Source organism: Pseudophryne corroboree, chromosome 5, assembly GCF_028390025.1.
Source record: "Pseudophryne corroboree isolate aPseCor3 chromosome 5, aPseCor3.hap2, whole genome shotgun sequence".
Classification (NCBI taxonomy): Eukaryota; Metazoa; Chordata; class Amphibia; order Anura; family Myobatrachidae; genus Pseudophryne; species Pseudophryne corroboree.
In genome coordinates, this window is record NC_086448.1 from 657,670,122 (window position 1) to 657,691,938 (window position 21,817).

Below are 21,817 nucleotides of genomic sequence, written 5' to 3' on the forward strand. Positions count from 1 at the left end.
GGACTGCTGTGTGGATAGTGTGCCATAAGGGAGAAGTCATGTTGGAAGAATATAATAATGGAATTCCATTCAGAATATAAAATACATAAATTATTAGGGCCTAATTTCGCTGGTGAGATATGACAAATTCCAGATCCAAATATGCTCCAAAAATATGTTTCCAAAATTGTAATTTGGACGCTGAAATGAAATACAAGTCTCTGTAAAAATGACCATAACCATTCTCCAATAATTACACCTTCAAAGCTATAAACTGCAATAAATATTAGGATATGTATTACACTACTTACTTACTGTGTATATGTAAACCAACATATCAATTCAGTGCAGACAGATATGTGACTGTAACATTGAAACTGAGAAATAGGCCAAGCTGTAAGGGTGTGTATACACGGTGAGATATTTTCTTTCGATTTTGACTATATAGTCAAAATCGCAAGAAAAGTTAGTGCAGATCGCAAGGTGAAAGTCACCTTGCGATCCTCATTCGATCCCGATGCGCGGTCCCGCCAGGTCGGCATCGCAAGAAAAGATAGACTGTGCAGGCAAGACTTGCTAGATCGGTGTACTATCTAGTTCATCTCACATGTCAATGACATCTCACATAAGCCAAAATCTCACATAAGCCAAAATCGTAAGCACACATAGGGGGTCATTCCGAGTTGTTCGCTCGTTGCCGATTTTCGCTATACTGCGATTAGTCGCTTACTGCGCATGCGCAAGGTTCGCAGAGCGCATGCGCTTAGTTATTTTACACAAAAGTTAGGTATTTTACTCACGGCATAACAAAGCTTTTTCATCGCTGTGCTGATCGTAATGTGATTGACAGGAAGTGGGTGTTTCTGGGCGGAAACTGACCGTTTTATGGGAGTGTGCGGAAAAACGCAAGCGTTCGAGTTGCAAAACGCAGGAGTGGCTGGAGAAACGGGGGAGTGGTTGGGCAAACGCTGGGTGTGTTTGTGACGTCAAACCAGGAACGAAAAGGACTGAGCTGGTCGCAATGGCTGAGTAAGTCTGGAGCTACCCAGAAACTGCTAAGAAATTTCTATTCGCAATTCTGCTAATCTTTCGTTCGCAAATCTGCTAAACTAAGATACACTCCCAGAGGGCGGCGGCTTAGCGTGTGCAATGCTGCTAAAAGCAGCTAGCGAGCGAACAACTCGGAATCACCCCCGTAGTCCATATCTCAAGAAAAGTTAGTCAAAATCGGTGGTGCTGGGCTCCGGGGAGTTCAAGGGAAATCGCAAGTGAAAATCGGGCATAGCAAGGATCTCACCGTGTGTACACACCCTAAGATTCAATAAAAAGACAGGTAGAGAGGTACTTTCATATAGCCAAGATGGAGTGTACATAAGTGTGAAACTGCTGTATGTACATGCTACTTTTATACATGCATGGTCATGCAATGCTGACTGTAATGCTGAGATTATTCTTGCTTGAATGTGTTTGGTCTGAATACAGTACCTAGCTGACATTAAAACACTGCCTCAAACTTCTGTTTTCAATGCATCTGCAGTGCGTGCAAATGAAGGGAAAAATAAACCCATTCTGTTTCCACACCCATTTCTTTCATACCTGCATAAGCATGCATTCGTTCTTAGAAAGACTTTTAGAAGATGCTTGTCTATTTAGGTACACTCTTGGGGTTAACACAAACTATTTAAGAAATGTTATGCTGTAAAACACATTAATTTATACAATGCTGATACATTACTATGGTCCATTAATTTCAATGCATTCATGTACTACACTTAGAAACGTTATTCAAATGAATGGGTCATAGAATAAGTGGGACATATACATGAATGGGGTTGCACATCACTGGTAATTATTTAGCTGCCACATCAATAGAGATCTGTTAAATAGCAGGGATTCCCTGGCACTCCTCTCACTGCCAGATGATTGCGTCATGGCTAGCAAAGGAAGAGCGGATGACTGAGTGGATAACTAAGTGGATAAGATGTAAGATGTTTCTTCTCCTATTCTGTGGTGTTGCTTCATCAGTTCACATCAGCTTTTTTTGGCTTTTTAAGATTTTTATTTAATTTCTTAAAGAGAAGATCTGGTTTTGATTTCCGTTTGGATTAAAATAAGATCTAAATTACTTTCATTTGTGATTAAAAGAAATTTAGATTTGCCTCTGGTTTACACATGAATGATATTTCCCATTGGATTACTGTCTCCATTTGGATTATACATTAAAAACATTTCCCTTTGGATGACAATTTTTCTTTTTGGATTAAAAGAAGATCTGTGTTAGATTTCATCATGGATTACACATTATCAAGGATTTGATCTTGGAAGAACAACTACAGTATGCATAATTTCTATTTATTAAAAATCTGTTTGCATTATAATGCCTTTAACCTTTGCTTATTAACAGAGACTTATACTATGTTATGGTTAGTAGTACCAGTTTTAACTAAAAAATGAACGTTGGAACTTTTAGAAACTACGTTTCATTGTGCCAGTTGTTTAAGCCACTGCAGATAGTAAGGCCATTAGGGGGCCAGGAGGTAAAGGGAGCTTCACTGTACATGTGTCCATGTGTCGGCCCGGTGAACAAGCACAAGAGAAGGAGGCAGAGGACACGTGAGGATGGACTGGCATCTCTGAACCTTACCCCAAATTTTGCTATGGCCCAGTGATGCTGTTATTTTTTCTTAAAAGATAGCAATTAGTCTAGAGAAATGAGTATGTTTTTACAATAATGACCCCTCTACAGTAATTACTTTAGCTTTTTAATTATATTTTATTTATTACATTTTTAGGTAAGGAATTTATGGTTAACTGTTTTTAATGGGTAACGGATTTGAATTTATGATAAGAAAAAACACATCTTACTAAATAAAGGTTCCAGGTGAGCTAGTTTGTGTGATGAATACATGTATGTGGTGGTGTTATATGCAAAAGCAAAACTACAATTCTCTGAATTACAGTAAATAGACTGTCACCATAGTGACTGACATAATATGCTTTTAAATTATATTGTCACTGAAGATTTGATTAGCTGAAGGTTGCATAAGCCTGAGGCCATATAAGAGCCCAACTTTTGGTGATTGGTTGTTTTATGACTAAGCAGTTGCTAGGCAGATCATGTTTCCGGTGGTTTTTTCCTATAGGATCAGAGGGTTGTCCGTCAAGCTTTAAGGGGTTGGTCTCAGGATAGTATATAGGGCAGGGTCATGTGCCTCAGACTTCCTCTTGCCATTTATTGTATGCCCTCCCGCCCTCCCTGATTAAATTTGATTTGTTTTGTTCTCTTCAGTTGGCTATTGACAGCCAGATTGGCGGGAAGTCGCTACCAACCAGCAGTCAAACAGGCATACGTGGTCATTGTGGGGCACCCTCTTTAGAAGGACGGCAGGTGTGTCCTACTCTTGCGGTTGGACATTTAGACGTTCCCCTGCGGGAACCGAACGTTTGCCAGAGAAAAGAGTGGTGAGGCCAGCACAATGCGGGTTATGCAGGAAGGAGGCGGGGTTTGGGTACTCCCCTCCTTGGTTTGTTGGTTTTCATCTAAGTGACTGGAGCTAGTGTCTGGTAGCGACTTTTCCTTTGCCATCCTCCAATCTAAATTTAACTTTACAATCTAAATTAATTCCAATTCAATTACAATTATAGTTTAAAGAGTTGGTCAGCGATCAATAAATATCGTCTGACCTTTAACTCCAGCTACCGTGTCCATGTCTTTATTTCAGTGTGTGTGTCATTTTATTTTAATGATAAGCTAGCTTAAGAAAGGTTTATGTAATCACAATAAAGTTATGGGCGCCTTATATACTTGTCTGTTAGGTTCTTCTTTTTTACCCATGGCATCATGGACAGATGCTGCTTCCTGCGCTTACAAATAGTGTTTTATCTCCAGAGACAAAGGGTTTTAAAGGTGGGTTCACACTTGAGGATACGCTCCGTGAGTGATATCATCTAGTGTTTTACCTTGACTCCCGGACAGCCGATATAGGGGTCTATTCATAAAACAAAAAACAAATTGTTACTTACCACTATACATCGCATTGGTTTAATGCGATGTATAGCTGTGAAAAGTAGCAATTCATGTATACTCACCTCTCCGGCGAAGCTATGCGGTGTCAGGAGCTCCAGCAATGCTGTCTCCTCCAGAGAACCCATTCTGCGATGTTCGGAGAAAGACAATGGGTCATTATGTGCATGCGCCGCCTGCTGACCTCTCGGGAGGCCACAGGGGCTGCTGGGAGATCAGGGGGGCGGTGTCAGCAGAGATGCCAGACAGCGAGCAGGAAAGCATTGAGCTTCCCTGCCATCTCTGTACTGAAGTTTAAGTTGCGCCATACTGAGATAGTGAACCTGAACTCCATGGAGAAGCGGAAAGCGGAGCTTTGCGTTCCTTCATAAATCGCACTCACCATACTAAAGTATGGTGATGCGATTCAGCCGTGCAGCGGGGGTGTTGCTGGAGAAGTCAGGGACTTCTCCATGGTAACCCTCTCTGTGAATAGCATGAAGCAAAGAAAAGCCCTGTTTAACGCAAAACAGGGCTTTTCTCTGCTTTATGAATAGACCCCATAGTGTGTACACACTGGGCGATATTTTAAATTATATCACTATATCAAGGGTGAAAATGAACCATGTTGCATAAAATATTGCCTAGTGTGTACGCACCTTTAGAATAGAGATCCTTGTATTCTACTTGTACCTTAATTAAGACTCTGCATCTTCAGATTGTTATTGCTAAAAGAACAGATGGAAAAGTTCTCACACTGACTGAAAAATTATATATGGAATAGTGATACCAGAGATAGGATGTACATATATTATCTACATGTGATGTTTTACCCTATCACTATGAGTAGTAATGACCATGGAAAGCTGTACCATCGTTAGCCAATGGTTTTGCACCATTGTCAGAAAACCATAGATGGTTTAGCCATTGATAGTTAAGTACCGTCCATGCGCATACCTTGGCCATTGGACTGGCACCCCCCATGTTTGCTTAATATCGGGTGCTACCATACATGGTACCAGAGCCGGTCCTAGGCATAGGCGAAGTAGGCAAATGCCTAGGGCATTTGGTATGCCTAGGGGCACAAGCAGCTTCTGCTGATCAAAATGATATGCGGCATGCCTATATTCTATGTGTGACTGCAGCTGTAGCTGCATACGAAATGCTATTTTAAAGTGTATTACTGGAAATCACTGTAATGTAGCAATTCGTATGCAGATACAGTCAGAGTCGCACACAGAATATAGGCATGCTGCATATCATTTTAATCAGCAGAAGCTGTTTGTGCATCCTAGTCACATAGAAATGCAAATAAGATGCATTAATAATGTGCGCCATATGTATAAAGGACATTATGTGTATAAGGGCATTAATAAAGGTTGGCATAATGTGTAAGGGGCATTACTGTGTGGTATTCTGTGTATAAATGCATTAATAATGTGTGGCATTATGTGTATAAGGCGCTCTACTGTGTGGCATAATGTATAGTAAGGGCTCTACTGTGTGGTCTAATGCGAATAAAGAGCAATATGGTGGGTGTAATGTGAATAAGGGGTACTACTGTGAGGAGTAACGTTTGTAAGGTAAAGTGGTACTACTGTCTCATGTAACGGGAATTAGGGACACTATCGCGTCATAAAATGTGAATAAAGTTGCATTACTGCATGGAGTACTTTGAATTGGGGGTACTATTGTGTGGCCAAAGGGGTGCAGGGTTAGAGATGGAACTAGCGGCAATGCTAGGTGGCACCAGCCAAAATCTTGCCTAGGGCATCATATCGGTTAGGGCCGGCTCTGCAAGGTACACATCGGTACCGTGCCATCGATTGGGGAGAAAACCTGCTTTACATTGGCAGTATACCATTGATGGTTGCAAACCATCAATGGTTGAAGGCTATCCCTACCTTATAGAGACCATTAATGATTATTAGAGGTCTACATAAGATATGATAATTTACAAAGCAGTAAATAGTTATACCTTGCATTACAAGGCAGTAGATGCAGTGCAATAGGGGGTGTGGGTGGTGCGGACCACACCAGGTAACACCATCAAGTGGGTGACACTAAAATAGCACGGCTGCTTTGGTGTCCACACGGCATGCGTAAGGACCCCACAGTGGCGCACTGGGCAACACCAATCAAAGTAACGCCACTGAGTAGATGGTATTCATGTAGTATATTGTAATATAAGATACACATTTTTTGGTCGGGTTCATCACTGGACATATTGGTCTAATGGAGGGTGTACAGTAATTATGATAGTCACGCCCTTGATAGACTGCTAAATTACTACTGCAGAAAATACAGTACACGAAAATGTACTAATGTGAGTTTTTCCTGTGTTTACAATGCACAAATGTGTGATGCTGCGCCTGATTTATCTGTTTTACATACAATCCTGGTGTACACATACAACACGCTGAGTCACTAGTTGTCACTAGTATTTCTTTAAAAGAATTACAAAATGGATGTCACTAACACTCTGTGTGTCTCACAGCTTCTGGCAGGGTCAGACAGGGCCAAGGGGAACAGGGGAAACCCCTGGTGTGCCCCGCTGCCTGGGGCCCACCGGCCCACCTCTTCCTTCAGATTGTCCCTTCCTGCAGATTGTTGACTTGAATTATACATTATACATTGTTACATTATACTGCACAGGACTATGGTGTATTTTTCTGTTGTTATTGGCCCTACACATTAGGCGATATAACTGAATAATATGAACGTTCTCGTTCATTAATGAATGAGAACTCGTTCATATCGTTCAGTGTGTAGGCACCAATGATGAACGTTGCGCGGCCCCGAACTCATTCATCGTTGGTGCCGGGTCGCTTATGCATGCAGGCCAATATGTACAATCTCGTCCATATTAGCTTGCACTGCTATGGAGCCGGGTGACGGGGTGAGTGAAGAAACTTCACTCCCCCTGTCAGCTCCCCCTGCCGCCGGGTCGCCCGTCTGCCGTATCGGCCGTCGGGCAGCTCAGCAGTGGGTTGCCGAATGTGTAGGGCCCATTAGTCTGGTACATTATCATGCATGCACTAGCAATATTTACTATATATATTTACAGTACCAAGGAGCCTCTAAGCATGGTCCCCTACCACTGCATTTTCCCGGAGAGCTCTTCATGCTCCAGTCCAATATGGGCTTCTGTTTAATACAAGGAATAAATACTTTCAGGCAGAAAATGTTATACCAATGTGAGACCTTGACGTAGAATACTGTGCCCAGACACCACATGAGTCTATGTAATAAAATGATATATGCTTGCAACTTTACCTTGTTAAGTCTATCGCTGCTGCTTGATGCAAATTGGGATATTATAGGGTAGTGACACAACACAGGAAACAGCTCTAATAAGACATTTGTAAGTGTATCGAGTAGCAGAGTTTACAGAGTAAAATTATGATGTTTGAGTAAATAAAGTCTCCTCATTTCATACACAGTGAAATGTTTAATAGTGGACATATGTATATAAAATACAACCAATCACATGGCATTATTTAATGTCATGTAATCATTACATCAATATGCAGTGTTTTTCTTTTTTTTAATGAAAAACGGTAACGGTACTCAGACAGAAAGGTGCCAGTACTCTCCTAAAGTTACAAGTTATTATGGGGTCTATTCACGAAGCAGTGAAAACAGTGGAGAAGTGAGCCAGTGGAGAAGTTGCCCATGGCAACCAATCAGTGTTAAGAAAACATTTATAAAGTGCATTCTATAAATTTATACATAGCAGCTGATTGGTTGTCATGGGCAACTTCTCCACTGGCTCACTTCTACACACTTTTCAGTGCTTCATGTCCCCTGTTAGATAACTTACTTTTATATCTGTCTCTCTCTGAATCTCATTGTCTTCCACTACTTTAACTCAATGGGTAATACTTGATTTGGTTTGGCATGCATTGTATGTATCATTGCAATTATTAAAATTATTAAAAAAGTAATAATACACTACACTAACAATAATACACTGTTTATTTAAAAAAAATACACTATTTTAAAGTAGAGGCTGTTCTGTTTGATTTTTCTCTGACGTCCTAGTGGATGCTGGGAACTCCGTAAGGACCATGGGGAATAGATGGGCTCCGCAGGAGACTGGGCACTCTAAAAGAAAGATTAGGTACTATCTGGTGTGCACTGGCTCCTCCCTCTATGCCCCTCCTTCAGACCACAGTTAGAATCTGTGCCCGGCCAGAGCTGGATGCACCTAGTGGGCTCTCCTGAGCTTGCTAGAAAAGAAAGTATTTGTTAGGTTTTTTATTTTCAGTGAGATCTGCTGGCAACAGACTCACTGCTACGTGGGACTGAGGGGAGAGAAGCAAACCTACCTGCTTGCAGCTAGCTTGTGCTTCTTAGGCTACTGGACACCATTAGCTCCAGAGGGTTCGAACACAGGGCCTGACCTCGATCGTCCGTTCCCGGAGCTGCGCCGCCGTCCCCCTTGCAGAGCCAGAAGACAGAAGAGAAGGAGATGAAATCGGCAGCAGAAGACTCCGGTCTTCATTAAGGTAGCGCACAGCACTGCAGCTGTGCGCCATTGCTCCCACTGCACACCACACACTCCGGTCACTGTAGGGTGCAGGGCGCTGGGGGGGGGGGGGAGCGCCATGGGCAGCAATAAAATACCTTCTGGCATAAAAATACACATAATACAGTCTGTGACTGTATATGTGTACAACCCCCGCCATTTTTCAGTCAGAAACTGCAGGGAGAAGCCCGCCGCAGAGGGGGCGGGGCCTTCTTCCACAGCACACCAGCGCCATTTTTCCTTCACAGTTCCGCTGGAAGCAGCTCCCCAGGCTCTCCCCTGCAGTATTCCTGATACAAGAAGGGTAAAAAAGAGAGGGGGGGCACATAAATTTAGGCGCAAATAATATATATTAAGCAGCTATTGGGAAAAATCACTCATTATAGTGAAAATCCCTGTGTTATATAGCGCTGTGGTGTGTGCTGGCATACTCTCTCTCTGTCTCCCCAAAGGACTTTGTGGGGTCCTGTCCTCAGTCTGAGCATTCCCTGTGTGTGTGCGGTGTGTCGGTACGGCTGTGTCGACATGTTTGATGAGGAGGGTTACGTGGAGGCGGAGCAAGGGCAGATAAGTGTGGTGTCGCCCCCGACGGGGCCGACACCGGATTGGATGGATATGTGGAAGGTCTTAACAGACAGTGTCAACTCCTTACATAAAAGGTTCGATGACGCAGCAGCCTTGGGACAGCCGGGATCAACCCGCGCCTGCCCAGGCGTCTCAGAGGCCATCAGGGGCTCATAAACGCCCGCTAGCTCAGATGGTAGACACAGATGTCGACACGGAGTCTGACTCCAGTGTAGATGAGGATGAGACAAATGCACAGTCTACTAAAGCCATCCGATGCATGATTACTGCAATGAAAAATGTATTGCACATTTCTGATATTAACCCGGTTACTACCAAGAAGGGTATTATGTTTGGGGAGAAAAAGCAGCCAGTGACTTTCCCCCATCCGATGAATTAAATGAATTGTGTGAGGAAGCGTGGAGTTCCCCCGATAAGAAACTAGTGATTTCTAAGAGGTTACTGATGGCGTACCCTTTCCCGCCAACGGATAGGTTACGTTGGGAAACATCCCCTAGGGTGGACAAGGCGCTCACGCGCTTATCAAAAAAGGTGGCACTGCCGTCTCAGGATACGCCCGCCTTAAAGGAGCCTGCGGATAGAAAGCAGGAAGCTATCCTGAAGTCTGTGTATACACACCCAGGTACTATACTGAGACCTGCTATTGCTTCAGCATGGATGTGTAGTGCTGCAGCCGCATGGTCTGATACCCTGTCAGACAACATTGATTCCCTCGACAGGGATACTATTTTGCTAACCATAGAACATATAAAAGATGTCGTCTTATATATGCGGGATGCACAGAGGGACATTTGCCTGCTGGCATCTAGAATTAATGCAATGTCCATTTCTGCCAGGAGAGTATTATGGACTCGGCAGTGGACAGGTGATGCTGATTCTAAAAGACACATGGAGGTTTTGCATTATAAGGGTGAGGAATTGTTTGGGGACGGTCTCTCGGACCTCGTATCCGCGGCAACAGCCGGGAAGTCAACTTTTTTTACCTCAGGTTCCCTCACAGCCTAAGAAAGCACCGTATCATCAGGTACAGTCCTTTCGGCCTCAGAAAGGCAAGCGGATCAGAGGCGCATCCTTTCTGCCCAGAGGCAGGGGTAGAGGAAAGAAGCTGCACCAGGCAGCCAGTTCCCAGGAACAAAAATCCTCCCCCGCTTCTTCTAAGTCCACCGCATGACGCTGGGGCTCCACAGGCGGAGCCGGGTGCGGTGGGGGCGCGTCTCCGAAACTTCAGCAACCAGTGGGTTCGCTCACAAGTGGATCTTTGGGCTATTCAAATTGTATCTCAGGGATACAAGCTGGAGTTCGAGGCGACTCCCCCTCGCCGTTACCTCAAATCAGCCTTGCCAGCTGCTCCCAGGGAAAGGGAGGTAGTACTGGCGGCAATTCACAAGCTGTACCTCCAGCAGGTGATAATCAAGGTTCCCCTCCTTCAACAGGGACGGGGTTACTATTCCACAATGTTTGTGGTACCGAAACCAGACAGTTCGGTGAGACCCATTCTAAAATTAAAATCCTTGAACACTTATATAAGGAAGTTCAAGTTCAAAATGGAATCGCTCAGGGCGGTTATTGCAAGCCTGGAAGAGGGGGATTTTATGGTGTCGCTGGACATCAAGGATGCTTACTTTCATGTCCCCATTTACCCACCTCACCAGGAGTACCTCAGGTTTGTGGTACAGGATTGTCATTACCAATTCCAGACGTTGCCGTTTGGTCTGTCCACGGCACCGAGAGTATTTACCAAGGTAATGGCCAAAATGATGATACTCCTTCGGAAGAAGGGAGTTATAATTATCCCGTACTTGGACGATCTCCTTATAAAGGCGAGGTCCAGAGAGCAGTTGTTAGTCAGCGTAGCACTTTTCTCGGGAAGTGTTGCTACAGCACGGATGGATTCTGAATATCCCAAAGTCGCAGTTGATTCCTGCGACGCGTCTGCTCTTCCGGGGCATGATTCTGGACACAGAACAGAAGAAGGTGTTTCTCCCGGTGGAGAAGGCCCAGGAATTGTCATCTCTGGTCAGGGACCTCCTGAAACCAAAACAGGTGTCGGTGCATTACTGCACGCGAGTCCTGGGAAAGATGGTGGCTTCTTACGAAGCAATTCCCTTCGACAGGTTCCATGCAAGGATCTTTCAGTGGGATCTGTTAGACAAATGGTCCGGATCGCATCTTCAGATGCATCGGTTGATCACCCTGTCCCCATGGGCCAGGGTGTCTCTGCTGTGGTGGCTGCAGAGTGCTCATCTTCTCGAGGGCCGCAGATTCGGCATACAGGACTGGGTCCTGGTGACCACGGACGCAAGCCTCCGAGGATGGGGGGCAGTCACTCAGGGAAGGAACTTCCAGGGACTGTGGTCAAGTCAGGAGACTTCACTACACATAAATATACTGGAACTAAGGGCCATTTACAACGCCCTGAGTCAAGCAGAGCCCCTGCTTCAGAACCAACCAGTGCTGATTCAATCAGACAACATCACGGCGGTCGCCCATGTAAACCGACAGGGCGGCACAAATAGCAGGAAGGCGATGGCAGAAGCCACAAGGATTCTCCGATGGGCGGAAAATCACGTGCTAGCACTGTCAGCAGTGTTCATTCCTGGAGTGGACAACTGGGAAGCAGACTTCCTCAGCAGGCACGACTTCCACCCGGGAGAGTGGGGACTTCATCCAGAAGTCTTTCACGCAGATTGTAAACCGTTGGGAACGGCCACAGGTGGACATGATGGCGTCCCGCCTCAACAAAAAGCTAAAAAAATATTGCGCCAGGTCAAGGGACCCTCAGGCGATAGCTGTGGACGCACTAGTGACACCGTGGGTGTACCAGTCGGTTTATGTGTTCCCTTCTCCTTCTCTCATACCCAAGGTACTGAGGATAGTAAGAAAGAGAGGAGTAAGAACTATACTCATCGTTCCGGATTGGCCAAGAAGAACTTGGTACCCAGAACTACAAGAAATGATCTCAGAGGAACCATGGCCTCTGCCTCTCAGACAGGACCTGTTACAGCAGGGGCCCTGTCTGTTCCAAGACTTACCGCGGCTGCGTTTGACGGCATGGCGGTTGAACGCCGGATCCTAACGGAAAAGGGCATTCCAGATGAAGTGATTCCTACGCTGATAAAGGCTAGGAAAGATGTGACAGCACAACATTATCACCGTATATGACGAAAATATGTTGCTTGGTGTGAGGCCAGGAAGGCTCCTACAGAGGAATTCCAGCTGGGTCGATTCCTGCACTTCCTACAGTCAGGAGTGACTATGGGCCTAAAATTAGGATCCATAAAGGTCCAGATTTCGGCCCTATCTTTTTTCTTTCAAAAAGAACTGGCTTCACTGCCTGAAGTTCAGACGTTTGTTAAGGGAGTGCTGCATATTCAGCCCCCTTTTGTGCCTCCAGTGGCACCTTGGGATCTTAACGTTGTGTTGGGTTTCCTAAAATCCCACTGGTTTGAGCCACTTAAGACCGTGGAGCTAAAATATCTCACGTGGAAAGTGGTCATGCTATTGGCCTTAGCTTCGGCTAGGCGTGTGTCAGAATTGGCGGCTTTGTCTTGTAAAAGCCCTTATCTGATCTTCCATATGGACAGGGCAGAATTGAGGACCCGTCCCCAATTTCTCCCTAAGGTGGTATCAGCGTTTCATTTGAACCAACCTATTGTGGTGCCTGCGGCTACTCGGGACTTGGAGGACTCCAAGTTACTAGATGTAGTCAGGGCTTTGAAAATCTATGTAGCCAGGACGGCTGGAGTCAGGAAAACTGACTCGCTGTTTATCCTGCATGCACACAACAAGCTGGGTGCTCCTGCTTCAAAGCAAACTATTGCGCGCTGGATCTGTAACACGATTCAGCAAGCTCATTCTGCGGCAGGATTGCCGCATCCTAAATCAGTGAAAGCCTATTCCACAAGGAAGGTGGGCTCTTCTTGGGCGGCTGCCCGAGGGGTCTCGGCTTTACAGCTTTGCCGAGCTGCTACTTGGTCGGGTTCAAACACATTTGCTAAGTTCTACAAGTTTGATACCCTGGCTGAGGAGGACCTTGCCTTTGCTCATTCGGTGCTGCAGAGTCATCCGCACTCTCCCGCCCGTTTGGGAGCTTTGGTATAATCCCCATGGTCCTTACGGAGTTCCCAGCATCCACTAGGACGTCAGAGAAAATAAGAATTTACTCACCGGTAATTCTATTTCTCGTAGTCCGTAGTGGATGCTGGGCGCCCGTCCCAAGTGCGGACCCTCTGCAATACATGTATATAGTTATTGCTTAACTAAAGGGTTATTGTTATGAGCCATCTGTTACTGAGGCTCAGTTGTTGTTCATACTGTTAACTGGGTATGGTTATCACGAGTTGTACGGTATGATTGGTGTGGCTGGTATGAGTCTTACCCTGGATTCCAAATCCTTTCCTTGTTGTGTCAGCTCTTCCGGGCACAGTTTCCTTAACTGAGGTCTGGAGGAGGGGCATAGAGGGAGGAGCCAGTGCACACCAGATAGTACCTAATCTTTCTTTTAGAGTGCCCAGTCTCCTGCGGAGCCCGTCTATTCCCCATGGTCCTTACGGAGTTCCCAGCATCCACTACGGACTACGAGAAATAGAATTACCGGTGAGTAAATTCTTATTTTTTTATTCAAATTTGAAGTTAAAAAGAAATCATTTATTTTGCTCAGAGAACTTTATATTGGTACACATGCATTTATTTATATCACTTGTAGAAAAAGCTTATTTCTTTTTTAAGTCTAACACGTTGGGATCATTTTGGACCAGAAAAATGGGCCTCATAATATTACGGAGCCCCCAGAACCCTTCACTGTTGGAAACAAACAATCAGAGTTGTAAAGTTATTTGGGGTAGAATGGAATGTACATTGTATTGTGTCAACATCATGTCCTCCACTGCTCGTTGACAAATGCCTGTGATCTTAGTGAAATTGCACTGTAACTCAACTGTATTAGAATGGATTACATAGGTCTGCTACAGTATTTTGGTCATGTAGACCACAGTTATTACTGGGAATTGGTTAGTGATTCCTACAGTATGTACTGAGATGACATGTGGACCTTCCATCATACTGTTTTTTTATGATCCATTTTGTATGATTTGGGAATGTTACTATTTGATTAAATTTAGAATGTAAGCTCTCACGAGTAGGGCCCTCTTCCCTCATGTGATTATCCTTTTCTTACTTTAATAATCCTCAATTGCCCAAATTCTGCAGTTTTCGGCCATCTTTATACTTATCTCAGTGTCGTCTACTGGTGTAGTTATGCTTAGTTACCCTGTACTTGTCCTATATTGTCTTTAACTGTGAATCACTGTTTTCCTGTTTTGATTATGTGCATATGTACTCTGTAATTGGGCGCTGTGGAACCCTTGTGGTACACAAGTTAATGTCAAGTTTACTACTAACATAATGCATTAATTATCTTGGTAATGACTATTTTACATTAGAAGTATAAAGTCCTGTACTAGATAAAACAGAATAGAAGTAGTATGTCTCATTAACACATCACATCAAAACAAATGTGGCCAATCCCTGTCATGGCAAAACAAGATTTGTATTATATTACGGATGTACTTCTGATGGTCAGTCTCTGTAGATAGGGCATCGGTGTGTGAGGTCTCTCAGACTGACTAAACTGGGAGTGCATATTTAAGTAACTAAATTATGTCTTCAACAAGCAGCAGAAAACAGGCTACTAAAGATCTGGAAGATGGAGAAATTCAAAATGTGTCCTCTGACATGTACCAACAGAAGAAGGATCTCTCGGAAACACATGAAAGCCTGGACTACTTACCTTCTCACAGTGACGTCTATAAAACATGGCTACAAGAGAAGCCCCACAGGTAACGCAAACATTAATGCAAGTTGTAGTTTATCTAATTAGGTAATGGTCACTTCAACATAGAATATTAGGACTTTTTGACACAGTTCATTTTCAGTGCCACAGAGCTGCCCAATGGAGAAAAGGGTGTATTATTAATAATGCATATTTTTGGGCTGACCACTCATCAACTACAGTATGCAATAAAATAGAAACTCTAAATAATGATATAATTCAAATAGAACTCAATCCCAAAGTAAATATGTATGATATATTCTCATGTACAGTAACTCCTATTTTCCTTCTGCCTGTGGTTTATCCAGATGAAGTTGATTACAACCTTAATCATTTTCAACTGGCGCCTAAAACATTTGCTCCCCTACTTCTATTAGCCACTTATTTCTAAACTAGAACAATCAAGCGTAGCATAACAACTATATATGTTATATTTTGCTAAGAAGATATCTTCTTTCTCACTAGCCATTTATTGCCTGAATATATACCAATAGGGCAGCAAAAACATTAACAAAATGACTGTATTTTCCCCAAAGCCCTGCTAATCAAATGCTCTATAGAGATCTTTTTTGTATCAACTTTCTTCACATTGATATAATCACTTTTCAGGTACCTCTTGATAATCAAACATTCTATATTACGCATTACATTCATAGTAACATATATTACACACTGTCATACAGGGAATGTTTAATAATTTGCAAGTCCATTTATGTCAGCAGCCCGTATGTATTTGTACTGTGGGAGGAAGTTGGACTACTGGAAGGAAACCCATGTAAACACCGGGCGGACATATAAACTCTACAATTCTAATACCCTGTGAGAGATCAGTACTAACCACAGCGCTACCATTCTGCTGTAATTAAATATCATACATCTGTATTTATTAATGAAGTTCAGGCAAAGCTATTGTGAACTACTGCAAGTCAATGTAAACTACTGGCTTATCAATTTGAAGAGAATAAATACATACAGTTTTAGTATTCTTTAGATTTCCTGGAGCCAAATAAATTTCTTACATAGTGCACATAATTTGTTCCCTAACCTGTTATTTTTAACACAAATGATAATGTCCACCATCAGCTACTCTAAAACATTATATGTTCTGTACCAAGAAAAATTACTTGGAATGGTCTATAGCAGTGATTTTTAACCTTTTTCAACTTGTGGCACACCGACAAGACTTTAAAATTGCCAAGGCACACCATCAGTGTCCCACGGGATAAAAACCCCATACACACACATTGGCCCCCACAGCAATTAAACAAACACATTGGCCCCCACAGTAATTTTAAATTTATAATAATGCCACACACTGTCCCCCAGAGTAATTCAACCACAGACTGCCTCCCGAACTAATTTCACCTCCAACTTAACCTGGTCACTATTTACTCCTTATTTAAAACTATATAATGCAGCAGGAGTCATCAAGACCACGACTAAAATTCCTCACCAGCAGTACAAAATTGCCACTTCATATTTGCACAACTCCATATTGCATAAACATTGTCCCCCACAGTAATGTCACACTGCCCCGCCCAATAGAAATTCCACTCACTGCACCCCCCAATAATTCCACACACTGCCTCCCCATAGTAATTCCACGCAATGTCTGCCCCCATCCCACAGTAATTCCACACATACATAATTAAAAAATATATATAAATAACCTGTAGCTGTTACAGCTTTCCCTCTCAGTGGTGGGAGAAGTGAGGAGCACTGAGGGGATGGGCCAGGCAGCGGCTGCAGCAGCAGCACGGAGCAGCAGTTGGTGGGTGGGCCAGCACTCCAGACGGGAATGCGATGTATTTGTGCGTGACCTATGACTCACCATAGGTCATGGGTGGCTCGCGGAAGTGCACAGCACTGCCGAGCCTGCTACTGATTGCTGTGGCAGCCGTGATGGCATCGCTGGCTGGCGGTTCAAGTCTCTCTGGTGGGTGGCAGCGGCATCTCTGGCAGACAGCAGCACACCTGGCACAGTGGTTGAAAAACACTGGTCTATAGTATAAACTCTATACTGATACATTATAAGAGTGTGTTGACTTGACAGTGAAGGGTATTTATTGCTAACATTGGGTCTTTAGCAAACCAAAAAAGCAAACTAATGGGCAAAACTGTGTTGCAGTACAGGTGGGCAGATGTAATATGTGCAGAGAGAGTTAGATTTGGGTGGGGTGTGCTGAAACTGAAATCTAAATTGCAGTGTAAAAATAAAGCAGCCAGTATTTACCCTGCACAGAAACAATATACCCCACCCAAATCTAAATGTCTGTGCATATGTTACATCTGCCCATCTGCAGTGCAACATGGTTTTGCCCATTAGTGTGCTTTTTTAGTTTGCTAACAAACCTGAATAACCACCATTGTACCAAACCATAGCAGCCAATGGGCAATTTACTTTTATCTATCTTGTATAAATTAAATAAACAACGGTATAATTGGTTGCTTCAGTTTACTGCAATTTGTAGCTTTCAGCAATACTATTAGATCACCTTCAGTATCTATTTCAAATTGTACATGTGTAGTTCCATTTTTTAAAATCTTTTTATACCTCTAAGTTTATATTTCTTGGAGTAAGCATAGATCTCCATTGTCTGTGTTGTATAACTTTCAGTTAATACGTATGTTAGAGCTGCAGCTGATTGGATTCCTAACTGGATTTGCTGTGCTGCTGTAAGGTCAGTGTGTGTGGTCCATTCTAACCATCTTCATATTATTTAGTAAGAGAGATCACTGTGGCTCTGAGCTGCACTTCCAAGTAGGAAATCTATGGTTACAATTAAAAACAAATATTTTATCTGGCACAAGTTAAATATACCATGAAGTAGTATTGTATTGGAATGTAAATCAGCTTTTCCCACAAAGCAAAATGAAAATGTTCTCTAAAGCATGTGTGTAAAGCATACTTGCCTACCTGACCCTCTCCATGAGGGAGAAAATGCTCTGTTCCTGGACTTTCCTGGTAATGTATGATTGCCATCACCTGTGGTGAAACACCTTTCTTATCAATTAACTAGCTCACCACAGGTGATGGCAATCATACATTACCAGGAAAGTCCAGGAACAGAGCATTTTCTCCCTCATGGAGAGGGTCAGGTAGGCAAGTATGGTGTAAAGATGTGTTCACACAGCATTACTATAATGGTGTTCATGCTGAATTAGGAGCAAAACAAAAACATAGAAGCACATTTGCCCCCCACACAAACCATGATGTGATGAAAGGGGGTGGTGGGGGTAGGGTTACCACCTCATCCCTTTAATTCTGGACACATATTAATTACACAGGTTCTGTGGCTTTCTGACTTCAAGACTCCGTTTCACCTGGTTTTAATCAGCCACAGAACCTGTGTCCAGAATTAAAGGGATGAGGTTGTAACCTTAGGTGGGGGGGAAAATACAACTTTTACATTTATTTTTGCAGGGAAAATACTGGCTCCTCTTCCTTCCATGTAGAGTACAAACACTGGTAAGCTTATTGTTTTACTGATTTAAAGTTCAGCTAGGACACACAACATCCCAACTCCAATTCTCCCTACACTCATTAAATTTCCCTCCTCCTTGGTAGGGTTGCCACCTCACCCCTTTAATTCTGGACACATATTAATTACACAGGTTCTGTGTGTGATTAAAACCAGGTGAAATGGAGTCTTGAAGTCAGCCAGCCACAGAACCTGTGTAGTTAATATGTGTCCAGAATTAAAGGGATGAGGTGGCAACCCTACACCCAGACCCTCCAACATGACCCGCCCCACTAGGTACAAAATGCTCTGTTCCTGGACTTCCCTCTTAATTTATGATTTCCATCACCTGTGTTGAACTAGTTAAATGATAAGAAAGCTGTTTCTTCACAGGTGATGGCAATCATAAATAAAGAGGGAAGTCCAGAAACAGAGCATTTTGTACCTAGTGGGGCGGGTCATGTTGGAGGGTCTGTACACCTTGCAGTGCAACAAGGTTGTGTCAAGATAGAGAGAAACTTTGTCAGATGGGTGTGCTTATGCAATACAGTAACAGAGTAAAAAAACCAAAAATAAATAATATATGCAACTTCCCTTTGGGATATCTGTATCTATGTATGATGCTCCGTGTCTTTTCTCAGCATATGTGTATTTAGCAACCCATGACATCATACCCTCCAACATGACCCGCCCCACTAGGTACAAAATGCTCTGTTTCTGGACTTCCCTCTTAATGTATTATTGCCATCACCTGTGAAGAAACAGCTTTCTTATCATTTAACTAGTTCAACACAGGTGATGGAAATCATAAATTAAGAGGGAAGTCCAGGAACAGAGCATTTTGTACCTAGTGGGGTGGGTGATGTTGGAGGGTCTGTGACATATGGGGGGTCATTCTGACCCGTTCGCTCTCTGCTGTTTTTCGCAGCCGAGCTAACAGTCTTTACGTCGCATGCTAGACGGCTGAAGGCTGTTGCAGGTCTGCGATCGCCTCTTCCTGATTGACAGGCAGAGGCGATTGCTGGGCGGGAGGGGGAGGAATGGGGGCGGGCCGCAGCGGCTGCGTGACATCACACGCAGCCGCTGCAGGCCGGGGAGCGAGGAGTAGCTCCCAGCCAGCACGCTAAATCTGCGCTGGCCGGGAGCTACTGCTAAAGTGCAAAGGCCTCACTTCTGCAGGGGGAGGGGGGCGGGCACTGACATGTGGGGCGGACTAGCCCTGTGCAGGGCGTCCCCCCGCATGTCAGGGAAGATAATCGTAGCTGTGCTAAATTTAGCAAAGCTACGATCAACTCGGAATGACCCCCATGGTTACACAATCAGTAGCAAAACAGTAAAATACCCAAAAAAGCTATTTATTTTCTCATAATAGTACACTGAAACAATACAAAATGTAATAAAATCACACAAGGTGGAGGAATACCAGATTCTGGTGTAATGGTGCAAACTAGGCCAAAATGTGCAAATGTGATCCTCTGTTTCCTTTATTGCTTAATTTAAAGGGTTTAGCATGAAATACCTACAATCAAAATCCAGACGGTCAAAATACTGACAACAATTGACCGACAGTCAAAATCTCAACAAGGATCTCAACAAGGTCAAAATCCCAACAAGGTCAAAATAATGACATTTAAAATACCAACAAGGTCAAAATACGACATTTAACATGTGAACATGTCAAAAAATCGACACAAGTTTTTCATTGTTTTCTGGTGTGTATGTGGACATAAGTCGACATGGACACCGTATAAGTGTACCACGTCCCCCGCATGGCTCGCTGCACTCACCATGTTGCGGGCATGGTGCCTCCCTGCACTCGGCATACTATTATATTCCCCCTCCAGGTCCATAAACAACTTGGTTTAAATGAAAAAATCATATACCTTGTCAGTATTTTAAATGTTGGGATTTTAACCTTGTCGGGATTTTGACCGTCGGTCAATGGTTGTCGGTATTTTGACCGTCGGAATTTTGATTGTAGGTAAATTGACCGCATCCCAATTTAAATGAGGCCATTTGTGTTTACAAATGTACTATGATTCTGCTAGGATGGAAATATTTTCCATGTGAGGTACTGTAAGTGTTATCACCCCTAATGCATATGCCCTCAAATTATTAGTTGTCCATCTACAGTATGAATAGGAACATGGTGAGATATTAGTAATCAATACATTTTCCATCATCCTCAGGTCAGATTGGGATCGTTGGCTGATGATGGCCCTTATTGGAGTTGTGGTTGGCACAGTGGGATTTTTAATGCACCAAATAATTGATTATCTTTTTGAAATGAAGTGGGAGCTTGTGGAAACTTATATCAAGGTATGTGGTTCAGTAATAAAACATATTATGTTATGATTACCTCAAAAGCAGAGGTTAAAGTGGATGGAACGGGGTGAAACGGAGTTAGGGTAATAATGGTAGAAGAAACTTTTTTACACCCCTTCCACGTCCCTGCACAGTAATTCCAACAAAAAAGCCCCCCTGCCACCCACGTCAATAGATGTTGCGGGCTTCGCTAGTATCACTGATGAGCTGTGTACGCCTCCCCCTTCCTCAGGTCCTGTCGGCTCCATGGTCTTCCTCTGTCTGCGTCCTGCCCCTCCTGGTACTCACACACTCTGTGTCTGTCAGACAGCATTTGTCCCCTCCTCAGGTCCCAGCGGCTTCCTTTTCTGGCACGGCATATGTGATGTCATGCTGTCACTGCTGCTAAAGTGAAGAAGAGCCATGAAGAGTAGCAGGCTCTGTGCATGCAGAAGACAAGGTGAGAGGGGGCTGGAGGCACACAGAGAGATGGGCAACTGCTGGAGGGACACAGTACATGGAGCTGCTGGAGGGACATGGGAGGTGAGCTGCTGGGGTGACAGAGGCAGAGATGTGTATAAGAGGCACTACTGTGGGCATTATGTGTATAAGTGACACAACTACTGTGCGAATAGTGTATAAGGGGCACTGCTGTTTGGCATAATGTGTATAAAGTGTACTACTGTGTGGTGTAATGTGAATAAGGGGCACTACTGAGTGACATAATGGGAATAAGGGGCACTACTGTGAGTCGGGATGTGAATAAGAGGCACTAGTATGTGTTTCTCTAACGTCCTAGTGGATGCTGGGGACTCCGTAAGGACCATGGGGAATAGACGGGCTCCGCAGGAGACTGGGCACTCTAAGAAAGATTTAGTACTACTGGTGTGCACTGGCTCCTCCCTCTATGCCCCTCCTCCAGACCTCAGTTAGAATCTGTGCCCGGACAGAGCTGGGTGCATTTTAGTGAGCTCTCCTGAGCTTGCTAATAAGAAAGTATTTTAGTTAGGTTTTTTAGTTTCAGAGAGCTTCTGCTGGCAACAGACTCTCTGCTACGTGGGACTGAGGGGAGAGAAGCAAACCTACTAACTGCGGCTAGGTTGCGCTTCTTAGGCTACTGGACA

The 21,817-nt window shown here is 43.8% G+C and overlaps 1 protein-coding gene across 1 annotated transcript in view; it reads left to right on the forward strand.

The window, feature by feature from the left end:
• Positions 1 to 21,817, forward strand: part of LOC134929650 (chloride channel protein C-like) — a 563,568-nt gene that overhangs the window by 70,691 nt on the left and 471,060 nt on the right. Inside the window, exons 4-5 of the mRNA XM_063925230.1 lie at positions 14,774 to 14,935; positions 20,579 to 20,708. Of these exons, the coding sequence (XP_063781300.1) occupies positions 14,774 to 14,935; positions 20,579 to 20,708 (292 nt within the window). The remainder of the gene's footprint in view (positions 1 to 14,773; positions 14,936 to 20,578; positions 20,709 to 21,817) is intronic.